Source organism: Spinacia oleracea, chromosome 4, assembly GCF_020520425.1.
Source record: "Spinacia oleracea cultivar Varoflay chromosome 4, BTI_SOV_V1, whole genome shotgun sequence".
NCBI classification, from domain to species: domain Eukaryota; kingdom Viridiplantae; phylum Streptophyta; class Magnoliopsida; order Caryophyllales; family Amaranthaceae; genus Spinacia; species Spinacia oleracea.
The window spans coordinates 113048221-113063736 of record NC_079490.1 but is presented as its reverse complement, the minus strand read 5'-3'; the positions used below and the strand labels follow the sequence as shown (position 1 = coordinate 113063736).

Here is a 15516-nt window from a genome sequence, read left to right as displayed (position 1 = left end):
AATAATATTTTAACACATATTAACGTTTATAATTTTTAGATTTTTACAAAGAATTATTTTAAATATTAAAAAATAATTTTTTTTATTTTCAGATTTTTACAAAGATATAATTTAGGATTTTTTGTCATTTAACACCTTAACAAAATTAGTTTTTGTAATTAAACACCTTACTTATTTTTTATTATATTTAAACACCTTAAAAATCTAAAAATTTATAAATCAACACCGCTTAACGATTTTCATAAGAAAAAAACGTTGATTTTTAATCATGCTATAACTTCCAAAGCATAATTTGATGGTAGAAGGAGTTGTTTACCACCATATCATGCCTTGGGAACTTTAGCATAGTTAAAAACTAATGTTTTTTCTAACAAAAATTGTCAAGTGGTGTTGATTTCTAAATTTTTTTGTTTTTTAAGGTGTTTAAAAACAATAAAAAATAAGTAAGGTGTTAAATTACAAAAACTAGTTTTTTTAAGGTGTTAAATGACAAAAAATCCTATAATTTAACAAACTTATTTAATTTTCAAAATATTTTCAGAATATATAAATTATTTAACAATAATGAAATTTAAATTTAAATTTAATAGATTTTTTTTTTTATATTTTATAACTGCTATTTCAGAATTTATATTTTCAGAATTTATATTTTCAGAATTTATATATATATTTTTTTTATATTTTCATAATTTATAAATTATTTAACAATAATGAAATTTAAATTTAAATTTAAAAACAATTTATTTTGTAAAAAAAAATGTGAAATGCCGCCAAGTATAAGTAGGTAGCAGCCATGGTGGCTCGCCCAAAATAAGCGGCACCACCATGGCTCACCCACCCCAGATCTGCGGCTGAGCCATGATGGGTTCCGCCATATCTGCGCGAGCCACCATGGTCGCCACCTACCATTCCTGGGTGGCACTTTAGCATACACTAAAATAAAAAAAATAAAAAAATAATTTTGAACCTCCGGCGACGATGGTGCCCATATGGCCGACGACCACGACGGTGGAGGAGCGTCGTCGACCTTGGGGGAACGGCCCTTGTATTGCTTGTGGTGGTGTCGCGCTTCGTGGTGGCGAGGTGGGGAAGAGGATGGTGGTGGTGGACTCGGGAAGAGGAGGTGCGCGAGGAAGAAGATGGTGGTGCAAAGGTGGGGAACAGGATGGTGGTGGTGTCGGGAGGAGTGCCGGTGAGTTCAACCGCCAACGTGGTGGCAGTGGTCACGGGAGGGGTGTGGTGAAGGGGAGGGTGGTGGGCTTCGTGGTGGAGAGAGGTGTGGTGAAGGGGAGGGTGGTGGTGATGGGAGGTGGTGGCTGCCCGGAATTTTTGCCGGAAACTAAATTCTGATACCGGAGAAAGAAAGAGGGTGAAAATTTGTGGTAAATTGTGAATATGTGGGGTAGTTTTTATAAGGGCACAATTGTCCTTTCAAGTCAAATACGCGGGCGTTTTTAACGGATTAGGACGTCGAATAGCGATACACTTAAAAAATACGGAGTAGAACAAGAGCGTAGACGAATATCGTTATACACATTAATAAACCTTTCCTTAAAAAAAGATACGTTCCCTTTTATTTTATTATGAATGTATCTTGATAATACACATTATCTTTCTCTTCCATTTAAGAAAGATACTTTACCAAATATATGGATCAACTAAAACTTAAAATAATGTATTACTATCCACCAGTTTGGTAAGAAATTTTAGTGTTTCATGTATGAAAGTGAGGATAATCATAAATAAACATCCACAATTACACCAAAAACCTGTAAAAAGCAAGTTCAAATTTGAAAAAATTAGTTTTGTAAGCTACAACAAACATTAATCCTGGCTGGTCAAATTATAGGTCAGCTGAAAATACAATCCAAGTAAACTTGGAAACAAAACATTAATCCGCAATTAAAGTCGCTTACTAATAAGTTGAGAAAAGGTCGAAAAAAGTAGACAAACAGCCAAGGTAGTTGAGTTAGTTCATCTTCTTGAAAGTTGAAAGTATTATTATCCAACTGCAACTCGATCTCTTTCTTTCCAGTTCCACACTTCCAGTGCATGTTTCTGTTAAGTTAACTCTTCCTAGCTACCTTGTGAATTCAATCTCAATCCGCTCTCTCTTAATTATTCAATCTCAGGCGCCGGATTCAGGACTAGGAGGGCCGAAAATGACATCATACAGAATTGAGACTGAGAGTCTTTGTTACAAAGTCGATAGCTGGTGGAGTTATAAGTTTGGGTGGTTTTGGTATGGTAAAACTAGTAAAGATAAATGGTCGAGGCTTATTTTGAAGGATGTAAAATTTGAAGCGAAAGCAGGGGAAATCACTGCAATAGCAGGGCCTAGTGGTGCAGGGAAAACAACCCTGCTGGAAATCCTTGCAGCAAAAATATCACCAACCAAGATATGTTCAGGAAAAGTACTGATCAACAGCTTTCCTATTGATCCAAAATCATTTAGGAGGTTATCAGGTCACGTTACACAAGAAGATGCATTGTTTCCCCTTCTTAGTGTTGAAGAAACACTCATCTATAGCGCTCTACTGAGGTTACCAGGAGAAAGAAAAGGAGTTGTTTTGAGGGTCAGACAGTTGATGAAAGACCTAGGGCTGGATCATGTGGCTAAATCAAGGGTTTCTGGGATTTCCGGTGGGGAGAAGCGCAGGTTATCTATTGGAGTTGAGCTAGTACATGATCCTTGTGTTTTGCTTATAGATGAACCAACTTCAGGTTTGGATTCATTTTCAGCACTTAATATCATGTCAATGCTTAAAACTTTGGCAGTCAGACAAGGTAAGACAATAGTAATAACAATTCATCAACCTGGTTCCCGAATCTTAGACTTGCTTGATCGACTTGTTCTGCTCTCATCAGATGGGATTGTCGTCCACAATGGTCCTCTTAGCCTTCTCGAGAGGAAGCTTCAACTTGTGGGCCACCACATCCCTCCACATGTCAATGTACTTGAGTTCTCTATTGATGTTGTCAGCACCTTGCCTGTGCCTGTGCCTTTGCCGATCCAAATCCAAATCCAATCCAGACCTACAGAAACTCATCTGAATAATCCTATGGCTATGTCCTGTTACCCAAATTCTGGATATCGACAAGTTCAAATCCTCGGGGAAAGATTTTGCAAGAATATATTCAGAACGAAGCAACTTTTTGCAGGAAAGATAATACAAGCCATTGCAGCTAGTTTTATACTTGGAACAATTTACTTGAAAAAGGAACAAGATGATGGAGGAAAACTAGAGTTACAAACTCGTCTAGGGCTGTTTGCGTTTACCCTCACTTTCTTGCTTTCTTCAACAACCGAAGGCTTGCCAATATTCTTGCAAGAGAGGAGAATTCTAATGAGAGAAACATCAAGAGGGGCATACAGAGTTTGCTCCTACGTTTTAGCTAATACCCTCGTATTTCTTCCCTTTCTGCTTCTAGTTAGTCTACTGTATGCAACACCAGTGTATTGGCTAGCTGGTCTACGAAGAGATATGGCTTCTTTTTTCTACTTCTCTCTAGTGGTGTGGATGGTGGTGCTAATGTCAAACTCATTCGTTGCTTGTTTCAGCGCTCTCGTTCCAAACTTCATCATGGGAACATCAGTTATTGCAGGATTGATGGGTTCATTTTTTCTATTCTCAGGATATTTCATAGAGAAACAAAGGATACCTAAGTATTGGAAATTTATGCACTATCTGAGCTTGTTTAAGTATCCATTCGAGTGTTTCATCATCAATGAATATGGAGGTGAACAAGGGAAGACACGATGCCTACACAACGATTTGACTGGATGTAGTTTGTACGGAGATGGGTTCTTAAGGCAGCAAGGTCTGCATGAATCACAGAGGTGGACTTATCTGGCTGTAATGCTGGGTTTCATATTTGTCTACAGAATACTGTCTTTTCTTATTCTATGGTACAGATGCTACAGGAGTAGATATTAAGATTATTAAGCGATACATTAATAGAAAATTTAAAGAATTAAACTTTATTAATTATTGTTTTAATTTCTTTCCCTTTTCTGCATTCTTGCTCACTTTTCTTCTTCTTTTTCTAACAATGACCAATAAAATACCTAACAATTTATTTCATTTCAAATACTTTGCCTTTTATATTTCTTAAATAAATATAATTATTTTCCAAGGACTTTCTCTTTATTTACACTGTGTTCCGACTCTTCTGAGTAGGCGTTCCTAAGATCATTGACTCTTCTGAGTAGGCGTTCCTAAAATCATTATATCATACTCCGTACAGACATCAGGAAAATTACTCTATCTCAGGAAGAAACACTGGTAGGTATGGTTATTAAAAATCGCGATTCAAATCTTACGATTCTACACTTTTTTTCTTGACTAGCGAAAAATTCATAAATTTGAATCACGCTAGGAAAATTATTAATAGATAAATAACTTTAATTATTGCTTATTTAGCTAGAAAACAACTATATATTTCAATTATTAACCTTTTCACCTATAATGTAAGAGAATAAGATCTTGATTATACTTGATAACCTTGGTAGTAGGGACTAGGGAGTAAACCATGCTGCTAATTTAGTTAAGAGCAACACTACTTCAGTAGGCGGCGAAATAGGCTTCTTTCCTCCCCAGTACAAAAAGATAATCTTCAACTGTTGATCAGGATTTCTACCCAGAATTAACAGTACAAAGTGATTTCTTGCTATTTCAAGTTTCATCATACTATATATGTCACGGGGAAACGGGGACAAATACAGATAAGGAAAAACAGACAAAAAGGAAAGAGTGAGTCCTAGAAGAATTTTGACAATAAACAAAAGCAAACTGTATTGAAGGTTAAGGCCTTTACAGTTTACATAAGGCGGTATATATTAAAAAAATAAAATAATCTGAATCGATGAGATTGATAGAATGAATAAATCGTCATTTACTATAATTTCTAATTATCAAAACCATCCTGTATCACTTTTTACAGGCTCTCCAAAGAGTGTTACTGCTTATATATCTACAAAAAGATGGAGAATGAGAGGTAAAACAGAAACAGAAACAGAAACAGAAGAGCAAAATTTACCTGTTACTGAAATCTCAATCACTACGGGAACTTATTGATGTAAAGGTCATTGTGGGATAACTAGTGGGATTTGTCGGGTCTGATGGTAAGGAAGAGGAATCTGAGCTGAACAAGGAAGAAGAATTTTTCATGTCCGAAGCACCTGTTGCTGTTCCTGTTCCTGTTGCTGTTGCTGTTGCTGTTGGGTTTTCTTTTTCTTTTTCTTTAAGATCAAACTCTGAAAGTAGGCCTGGTCGTGTAATGGTCATTTCAGTAATATCTACCTCTCCCTGAAACATTCTAACCACAGTAGACATTGTTGGTCGTCGTTTCGGTACTCCTTGGGTGCAAAGAAGAGCTATCTTACAGAATCTGCTTGCCTCCTCAATATCAAGTTCTACTCTAAATGCTTCGTCAACCAACTCCACAAGTGTCTCTTTCTCAAGCATTCTCCACGCCTGCATCAGCTTTTATTCTTTAATCAAATATTTCACTTTTTAATATTATTAATGTTTTAATTTTAACATCTACCTGCAACAACAAATCTCTCTTTTCAATACCAATAGCTATATCATTTTTACTTTGGACTTGGGCGAGTGTACTATACCCGATAGGACAGTTGGAGTATAACATACTGGTGAAGACTAGGATTAGTAAGACAACTAGACATTGAACAAAGAGTTACACATACACATGTATGGGACAGTCGTAAACACTAGATTGTCAAAATTAAGGTAGACAGGACTTGCTTAAACACTACTACGTATATTGTTTGTCGATCATACATTGACAGTTAAATTCCCAACTCTATCAGAGAAAAAACTAAGAAATGAAATGAACACGCACATGCATTAAAGCACAAGCCCATGCACACGAACAAAATGGGCATTTTGAATAAAAATATGGATATCTAAATTTTAACTTCAAAATGGGCATTATAAATTATGATGCATCTGCATGGTTTAACTCATGAATTCAAGATAGACAAGTTCATATCTCAAAGAACCTAGAAGTTGAAACAACTCAGATCAGAAGCCAAGGAAAGGTGATATTTGTTATACTACTTTCGTCAGGATATAGTAGTGAAATCATAGTTCAAATATCACTATCAGTGGCAATTGTCCCTTGATATTACACACGAAAGAGAACATAAGAAATTCGTGTAGGCCGAAAATGACGCCTGTTGAAAACAAGGGGTACATAATGAAGCTCTTTGCAATAAATCAGGAACTTTATGTACGGAGTGTTAAATTGTCAATTAGGACACATTGAATGTAATTGAACACAGTAAACGTCACCGCCACGAGTCCACGACAAAGTCACCAACAAAGCAATACTCACCATCAGAAGAGCTCTTAATCCTTAGACATCCAAATTATTCCTATGCTCAGTGGCAAAATATTATCTGCCCTGACAGTCCAACAGCCATATGGCCATAGGTATAAAATTACATTCCTTGAGTAATGCAAACAAAACAATGCTACGAGAAGACAGACAAACTGCCCAACTACAGTATATCTGGTCACATCACCTGCTAACTCTAACAATAACTTGATATGAGTAAGACTAAGCAACCTATGCTGGGTTTAACAAATCCTGATAATTCATACACACTATCATGGAGTTATCATAGAGATTCAATCACTCCTAGTAAGTGCCTTGACATCACCATGTCCTCCTGTTTGAAGAATCACAAGCGGACCAAATGCATCTATTACCAGCCATTTCCCCTAAGCCCTAGCCCCTTTGAACCAACTTAGAATATCATATCTGTGTTGCCAGACAAAATGAGAAGCGAAATCAAAGGATATTGAACACAAAAGCGCTAGAAATAAATAATTTCCTATCTAATGCCCATTACATGCCAAGTATGTACCCCCAGTATGCTAGCTTACAAAGGAGCTGTTTGTAGCATGCATCAAAAGGTAGTCAATAACTCAAAACTCACCAAGTTTCTCCAGATGTGCGTATAAGACGGATCAACCCAAGTTTAACAGAATCATGTCTAAATAGGGGCAAAGAGGATCTATTGTAGTGGTTAAGAGCTTGGATGAGATAAATTAGAGAGAATAGGTGGATAGGAAGAGTAAGGGATCAATTTCTCTTCTTTTAGAATACTCCCTCCGCCCTTAATACTCGCCCCGGCTTGACCGGCATAGGCAATTTAATTGACTTATTAATTTATTAGGTGGTAGTTGTTAGTGGGGTACTTTTTAAAATATAGTTAGTGGGAAATGTGTCAAATAAAGGGGTGGGGGTGGTAGGAGTTGAATTTTTTAATGTTTCTTTAGGGGAGAAAATTGGATGATCAGGCCGACTCTTCGACTTTACCTACACACCGATTCCTTTCAACTACCGGTGTGGGTCCATGGTTAAGTGAGAAAAATGATATAATATTAGTAACAGTATGTCATTTATAGAAACGGGGCGAGTATTAAGGGACGGCTTTATAAGGAAAGCGAGGCAAGTATAAGGGATGGAGGGAGTACCATATCTTCTTTTAGTAAATGGGCAAAAGCAAGGGAAGGAATATGAAAGGATCTATTTGCCAAAAAAAAAATTGCTATCTATTTTCCTTCACTATTTTAATAGTGTTGGAAAGACTTGGAAGGGAAATGCAAGCCCGCTCCTTACCTCCCCTCCCCATGTAATTACCAATCAAATTCAATCTGTTTTTCATAGACAAACTTGAGGCTTCCGATCTCAGGCTCACTTAAAAAGTGTAACTACCCTAGTTGATGATGGGACACAAGTAGAGATGGCAAACACTTGGGTGGATCATGGGTTAGGAGTAGTTGACACACGACAGACACACTGAAAGTCAGTGTGTCGTGGGTTGTGCCAGAAAAAATGGACACAATACACAGTGGGTCGTGGATTACGTGGGTCGTGGCGGGTTGTGCGGGTAGAGCGATTCCGGTGGGTTTGAATGGTCCTGGAGCCTGTTGTGGTCTTGTGGATGAGGCAGGTGGGTTTAGGCGTGTCTTGGGGCAGATGTGGGTCAAGTGGGTCTGGTGGTTTGGACTTGAGAGTTAAAAAAAATTACAAAATTCATATGAACCTAAAATTAGTTAACTTTTATTTTATTGACATTGCTCACATAAACGTAGGCTCTGTTATATTCACCTTATTTCTACTTATTTCAGGAAAAATAAGATAAGATAAATTCAGGAAAAATAAGGGTTGACCAAATACAATTTATAACTAAAATAAGTTCTAATAAGTTCAGAAAAAGTACGTGAAATCTGGTGAATAGAACGCATACATAGTTATGTATATTTAAACAATAACATCAAAATTTATTTGCATATTAAACATACAAAATTGTTTAAATTTGGATGGTGGGTCGGGTGGGTCACACAGTTAGATGGGTTGGGTTCGTGTGTCGGGTATGTTGGATTTGTGCGACGAGTGGGTTGGGTTCATGTGTTGGGTGGGTTGTTCGTTGGTTGGGTTGGGTGGGTAGGGCGTGCCATGGTGGGTTGTGTCGGGTCAGGTGGGTCGAAATGGGTCGTGTTGGAAAACTTGGCCCACGACACATCAAAAAATATATCCAGGTTGGACGGGTTGTGTCATGGGTCATAAGTGGATCCGACACACGTAACCAACTATGGGTTGGGTCGGACCCGGCCCACTGGCCTTCTCTAGAGGCAAGTAACAACAATGAGAGCATTTGATTGACAAATAACACTTACTCTAGCAATCTAAGTGTCTACCAAGCTCATAAACTATTTCTCTTGTTAGAATTGCGCCAATGCTCAACATCATTCATGAGATAGACTTTAGAAAAACACGCACAACAAAACATCAAGTGCCAAAATTTCTTACCCTCTGAAGAAGATGTTGGTCTGCAGGAGGCAGCCGTCTATTCCTGTTGCATCTACCACAGACAATTTCCAAAAGAAGAACACCAAAACTATAAATATCAGCTTTCCTTGTCAACTGGCCTCTAAGTGCATATTCAGGTGCCAAATAGCCTCTGCATTTAACAGTCAGCATCAGGTCACATAGTAAAGAAATGCAAACTGATTTTATCTAACATAAATTAGAGGCACAAAAACTAATCTATCATTTCAAGTAGTGTCCTAGTGCAGCAAGAAATTTGACATGAAGTCATGGATCAAAAGTCAGAATACATAGAGCTAAATGATACCTCGCATAATTTGAACAATCACAGAGATGCCTTGTTATAAATTGTTTAACAATTGGATGTATCACTATCCATAGTTTAGAAGATTTGAGACTTCGCTATGATGGGTGGCATGGGCCTTATGAAAAGGATAGCAGCTCCATCACAAACACCTTCCATTATTTATTGACGACAAACAACAAGAGCTTGTAAACCAAATTGTATTGGGTAGAGGATATTCTTGGAAAAAGTGATTTAAGAAAACATATGGAGACAAAAGGCACACAGTTCAAGTAACACTGCAACAAAGATGCAAACCATTTACATCGGAATAGCTTTCTAGTTTCATTAAAAACAAAAAAACAAAAAATTAAGCTGTATCTTGCATTCCACATCTCTCCAGTTCAGTGCAATCATGCATATTGCAAAACAAGCAATTTGACTAACACAAAAACAGATTTAGTTAACTCACAGTGTCCCTGCAACCCTTGTGCTAACATGTGTCATGTTAGCTGGAATAAGTTTTGCCAGACCAAAATCTGAAATTTTGGCTGTCAGATCTTTGTCAAGGAGGATATTGCTAGCTTTAATATCTCTATGTATAATACGAGGATGGACTTCTTCATGAAGAAACGCAAGCCCCTTTGCAATGCCAATACATATATTTCTCCTTGTTCTCCAGTTGAAAAAAATGCTGCTGTTGCTCTGACCTAAAAGACAACAAACCTTCATTACAAATCACGCAAAAGCAGGATTCAATCTAGGTATTGGATCAGTAATGCAACAAAAAATTACCAAGTAAAGTTTGAGCAAGGCTGCTATTCTCACAATATATAGAGACCAAAATTCTATTATTTCCTTCTGCACAACAACCTAAAATCTCAACCAAATTTTCATGTTCAATATTTGCAAGGACCGTTAACTCTGTCACAAATTCGCGCAACCCTTGCCTTGATTCTGGTGAAAGCACCTTAACGGCAATCATAGTTCCATCTTTAAGCCTTCCCTGGTCAAAATCAAGTGTTCATCTACAGAATCAGTATTATAAAAGGCAAAACGTAATGACTCCTATGCTATGAATTCAATTCTATCTCAACATAATAGACCATCGCACGACATGTTTTATCAAACCAGATTGTTATATTACAACAGATGGCGCTACAACATGTAAATAAAGGCTAAGCATTTATCAATGCTAGTGAAATTCATATATCGAAATTTACTGACTCATTAACTTTTATAACTCATTTCTTCATAAGATAATCAAGAACTTTATTATAGAGAAATATAACTTACAAAGTAAAAAGAAGTATCAAGTTAAACTGAATTGTAGTACTAAAATTTCATTTTTCAAATTATATTCATATAAGCCATGATGGTAGCGGCTACTGATGTAAAGCCAGTTTTTATTATACTCATCATCACCAAAACTGTAGTATTTTTTATAAAAAAAGGACAGTGCTTGCCACTTGCCCACTTGGCTGCCTAGAATTGTGCAATCTCAGGAATTACCTTATAGACAAGACCGAAACCTCCCTCCCCAATTTTATTTACTTGGCTGAAGTTCTCCGTTGCAAGTTGTAATTCCCTGTAAGTATAGAACTTTATATTTTCTACACCTGCAACTAGAGGAAGCAAGGACTCAGAATGATCACATGCACAAAGCATAATGCGTGAACAGTCCAAACAATCTAATCATGTACATGCATCAGTATAATAAAAATTTCACATAAACGTTCAAGTTTTGGAATTCTTAGAAGAATTATCAAGGTTTCAAGCTCAAAACCCCTAATAATAATGTGCATCCGTTAAATTTGCACCCTACAACAAAAAGAAATTCAAAATGGAACAGTCCAGGGATGAAAACAATGCAGCAGGGATGCAAATTGAAAGAGGGTCAAATGAGCAGCTTTACGATGAAGTTGAAGATCAATTTATGACACACCAGTTCCCACAATCTTGAAATATCAAGTATAACCCCAAATAAAATTGATCTAGACAGCATCTATAAACTCGTGCAATTATGGACTGCACCCTGTTCGTGTCAACTAATCCTATTTGGATTGTCATTCATCAGTATCTATTTCTCCCTCAGATACCTCTGCAATCAGCAAGAGTTTTACCTTTTACAGAAAATCAAGTTGATGCTTCATAATCTACCTATAATTGAATTTACCAGTTTAAGCATCCTAGATTGAAGATTTCATAAGTCTATTCATCCATGATTACTCCTTGAAGTGGAAACTGAGTGAGTTCACATGCTTCAGCCGCTAGGTACGGTGTTAGATGTTATACCTCAACAATAATCAGAATGATTGGAGTAAAGTTTCAAAGCGAATGGATTGGCCATGGAATTCGTTGGATGTTGAGTTCTTGATAAGCAAATAATACCAGTCAATTTGTGGAAAAAGTAGATTGAATCTCTGTTCTTTCTGGTGATTCAGAAGGCTTATGCCTGTACATGGGTAACCCTTATCTTATCTTATCTCCCACCCTGTTGTCTTATACTTTCTAGCAATTTTTTGGGGATAAAAATGTCTACAGATAATAAAGATGGCTTACGAACTCAACAGTATGGTAGGAAATACGGAGTAACAAACAATCAAGAAATTTATAGATCATGAAGCTGTTGATAACGATCGTATGGTAGGAAATCGGAATGCTGTATTTTGATCTAATCCAGGGCCTTCTCTGCTTAGCTAAAAATAAACACCTAGTTTAATTGCAATGAAAAGAATGGTGCAGATAATTGAGGGGAAAAGGAAGGTCACAGAAACGTGCAAGGATGGTTACAGTGATGCTATGGATGGAAAGAAGATTGCTTCTAAGGCACCTTTTGAAGGTAGATTTATATGTTCATTATTTAAGTTATCGTGGGTGGTGGAAAGTATACTGACTTAGGGTTGTGGATAAATAGAACTATTGAAGAAAATAGGATGGCAAAATGTGTGTGTGTGTGCGCGCGTGCATGTGTGTGTGTGTGCGCGCGCGCGTGCATGTGTGTGTGTGTGTGTGAGAGAGAGAGAGAGAGAGAGAGAGTAAAAATTGTCAAACAGGTCATCAAGTCAAATAAAATCAAATGCTGGATTCTGAAAAACCATACTGGATTAGAGCCAGCAGAGCAATAGCCCTACTTACTAGTAAAGTCCCATTCCTTCGTCATGTATGTACCTGTTAGGTACAAGGGGAAAGATATTGTTGCACAAATGGAGTAAAGAGCCTATAGTTTAGCCATGATGAAGATGTTTCAGGATAGAACCTCAGTTTGAGATTTCTTTGTGGGTTTCCTACTCCTTGTTTTCTCCTCCATTCCTTACAAGTGGAATAATGATTCAGTTGGTCCTTTGAGACCAATTGATTTGTGCCACCAGGGCCTGGCCTGTTTGTTTGTGTATTAACAAGCTTTAAATCATAACCAATTCTAGCCTTCTAACTCGGAGTAATTTGTTGAGCGCTTTGTTTAAGCTCTTCAGCTTAAGGCTTTTGAGTAAGTTGAGATGCCTGTTATTCAACAACAAGATCGACCAGCAATCAGATCTTGTAGCACTTACCAATGAGGCCCTATCGATTAGTATAACACAGCTTAAATTTTTTGGGAATATCCAAGGGTGAATATGTTCAGTCATTAGAAGACATCCCTCTCAGCTATTTGCAACCCTTAACTTAAGTGATTTTCCCAGCCAAAGCCTAATTATTTAAGGAGAGAATCGTTGAAACTGCCTAATTATCCAAAATCCTTAGGTTTCTACTTTCTACTCTACTACTATAGGTTCAATAACCTATACCTATTGACGGTGACCCGAGTGCTGCCGTAATCAATATTGCAAGAGACTAACACTATGCAAACTATTTCCCATCAAATGCAAATAATTCACGATCAACTGCGCCAAACCCTTCAGCAAGAGGATTTCAAATTATACCAGTGTGACAGGGCTAGGAAATTCTTGTACAACTCTACTTATTAACCAAAGGAAAAACATACCCAATCATTCGGTCAAAGATGCAAGCAAGTAAGCAACTATATGAAATAACATGAAAGTATACAATTCATGTAAAAAAAACAAGTGCGACTAAGACATACTACTGTCATACTGTTTTGAGGAAATGCTTATACCTCCATCGATGTCTATAGTTGGTTCAGCAGCGGATACAGCTCCTTTTCCACATAATGATAGAAAGCAAGTCATCACTGGACTTGCTATGTATCACTCTTATCAACCGAAATCAGCGAACCCTTCCCTTAACTAAAAGAAAAATTATCAAAAAATCAGCATGTTTGACATGTTCTTCATTGTACAATCCAAACACTCCGCCTCACCAAACTGCCCGAATAACCAAAGTTTACATAGACACATAGGAAGATAATGCTAAAACTTAACAACTCTTCCCTCCTTGGCTCCTTTAACAGAATGTTGATAAAGTATGATCAGTTAACAATAAAAAAACCAAATGGTTTTTCTTCAAAATTAGATTAAGAAAAGAGTAAACAGCACTTTCTGGAATAAGCATATACCATATCTCCATAATTAATGATTCATTAGCAAACTATCAGCTCATATGGAAATAAAACAGAAAATAAAAGGAAAACACCAAAAAGAAGCTCAAAATTGACAAAATTTCACTTCATGTCACCTAAATTCAGTAAAAAATTAAATGGGTCTATTTGCAAATTTAGAATTTCCCAGTTTAACAGAAAGTCAAGTCAGCAACAACTTCAAGCATAAATATTCATACAAAATTACAAAGTTGAACTAAATTCCTACTACCCATGTTGAACAATGAAAAAATTCCCACAAAATAAGCAGAAGAAATAAATCAAAATCTGCAGCAAAATTCCAAAATCTTACCTTAGATTTGCAGGACAGAAAAACAAAAGTCAGAAAATTATTGGGGGATTATGGAAATAAATGTGTTTAAGCGGCACAAGAAATCATGGGTGAATAGGTGAAGGAAGACCCAAAGTTTTGATCAAGAATAAATTATATAGTAATATAATAATTCTGAATAATTAGAGTGTGGGAGGAAATGTTGAATAAGAGGAGAGAGAGAAAAGGAAATTATAGAGTTAAGCCGACCAAACAAATTTGGATAAATAAATACGAAATTGACTTTTGAGAAGATAGTCGTAGACCAGTAGCACACCAAGAGTCGTACTGTGCGTTTTGTTGAACTTTTGATTCTTGATTCTGAATCAATCTTTTACCTTTAGAATGGCAGATCGTAATTAATACGGAGTAGCCTCTTCAGTCTTGACACAAGAACTTTTTACTTCTTGTTTGATTAGATTTGATTTTACTGGATTTGGTCTCGGCATGTACGAATATTCTAAAATTATTAATTGATATTTTTTATAAAATATTTGAGTAACAAATGAATTGTTCAAAAATAAAGTAATACAAAGTAACAAAAGATGTGACATATTTTCAAAAGATTAATAAAAGTAAGATATATTGTATGACCGAGTTAAGGAAATAAAATAGGTCTAAATTATTAAATTTTTCACCGTTTGGGGTCTAAGTTTTATTTTTTCACCCTTTGGGGTCTATCTTCAATTTTATGTCAAATTAACCCACACTTAACTCACCATCAACCATACATGGATTTGAAAATAATAATTATATAATTTTATTAAATTTTATGTTAATTAATAAGACAAAATTATCTATTAATAATTAATAATTAATAGATAATTATGTGCCAAGATTCGGGCCAACATTTTGTGCCCAAACCCGTTATTTTCGGGTCGGGGGTACCGGGCTTTTCGGGCCATTTTCGGGTCGGGCCAAATTTATAACTAAAAAGTGTATTTTTGTGTTTCCCAAACCCGCCCAAAAAATAAAATTTTCGGGCCGGGCCCGGAAACCGGGCCGGAAAATTCTGCCCAAACCCGCAAAAATTTCGGGCTGGTCGGGCCGGGCTCATCTTGATCGGGTCTAGGATAAAGTAAGAGAAATGTGTAAAAAAAATGAATAAAGTAAGAGAAAGTGAGTGAAAATTTGAATAATAAGGGTAAGGTAGTAAATTTTTATCCAAAAATGGAATAAAATAATGTGTAAAGAACATTATGAAACAGACTAAAACGGAAATCGTAAAGATCATTTTGAAAAGGAGATAGTAGTACCTTTCAACATTAAAAGAAAAGTAAAATTACCCATTCTTCGATACGAAAGAAGCCTCCAAAACTTCTTCTTTGAGGTGCTCCATTATTTTCCCTCTTTGAATGGTCAGATTATAGAATTCTGAAGCCAAACTCATTCGATTCTTAGCAAATTTTACTCCAAATTCTTTAATTCTTTAGTTTTTTTTTTTCTTCTTATAATTGAATAGTGTTGTTGTCGTCGTCATTCTGCTATTTGTTAGGTTTAAGG

At 36.4% G+C, this 15516-nt stretch overlaps 2 protein-coding genes across 3 annotated transcripts; one reads left to right on the top strand and one right to left on the bottom strand.

Moving 5' to 3' along the window:
- The first annotated feature begins 978 nt into the window (after window positions 1-978).
- LOC110788519 (ABC transporter G family member 10) lies at window positions 979-4084 on the top strand. The gene is made up of 2 exons (XM_056842106.1): window positions 979-1281; window positions 1974-4084. Exons 1-2 carry the CDS (start codon window positions 979-981, stop codon window positions 3936-3938), a joined length of 2268 nt encoding a protein of 755 aa, XP_056698084.1. The 3' UTR covers window positions 3939-4084.
- Window positions 4085-4838: 754 nt separating this feature from the next.
- On the bottom strand, window positions 4839-14247 carry LOC110788526 (cold-responsive protein kinase 1). Of its 2 annotated transcripts, none has more exons than XM_021993164.2 (7): window positions 13996-14247; window positions 13263-13392; window positions 10661-10767; window positions 9944-10154; window positions 9621-9858; window positions 8848-8998; window positions 4839-5477 (listed from the first exon to the last, which is right to left on the bottom strand). In XM_021993164.2, the coding sequence occupies exons 2-7, from the start codon at window positions 13333-13335 to the stop codon at window positions 5055-5057; spliced, it is 1203 nt and encodes a 400-aa protein (XP_021848856.1). In that variant the 5' UTR covers window positions 13336-13392; window positions 13996-14247; the 3' UTR covers window positions 4839-5054. The 2 variants fall into 2 exon arrangements, with proteins under 2 accessions (XP_021848856.1, XP_021848855.1); XM_021993163.2 differs by having other exon boundaries at window positions 10661-10773; window positions 13996-14244.
- Window positions 14248-15516: the final 1269 nt, after the last annotated feature.

Excerpts from the sequence above, each read along its gene's own strand:
- LOC110788526 (XM_021993163.2), bottom strand. The coding sequence starts at position 13,335 with ATGACTTGCTTTCTATCATTATGTGGAAAAGGAGCTGTATCCGCTGCT. Across the intron at positions 10,774-13,262 it reads AACTATAGACATCGATGGAG|TTGCAGGTGTAGAAAATATA; the intron begins GTATAAGCATTT and ends TGCTTCCTCTAG. Across the intron at positions 10,155-10,660 it reads GTTTCGGTCTTGTCTATAAG|GGAAGGCTTAAAGATGGAAC; the intron begins GTAATTCCTGAG and ends GATTTTGACCAG.
- LOC110788519 (XM_056842106.1), top strand. The coding sequence starts at position 979 with ATGGTGCCCATATGGCCGACGACCACGACGGTGGAGGAGCGTCGTCGA. Across the intron at positions 1,282-1,973 it reads TCGTGGTGGAGAGAGGTGTG|TTCATCTTCTTGAAAGTTGA; the intron begins GTGAAGGGGAGG and ends TAGTTGAGTTAG.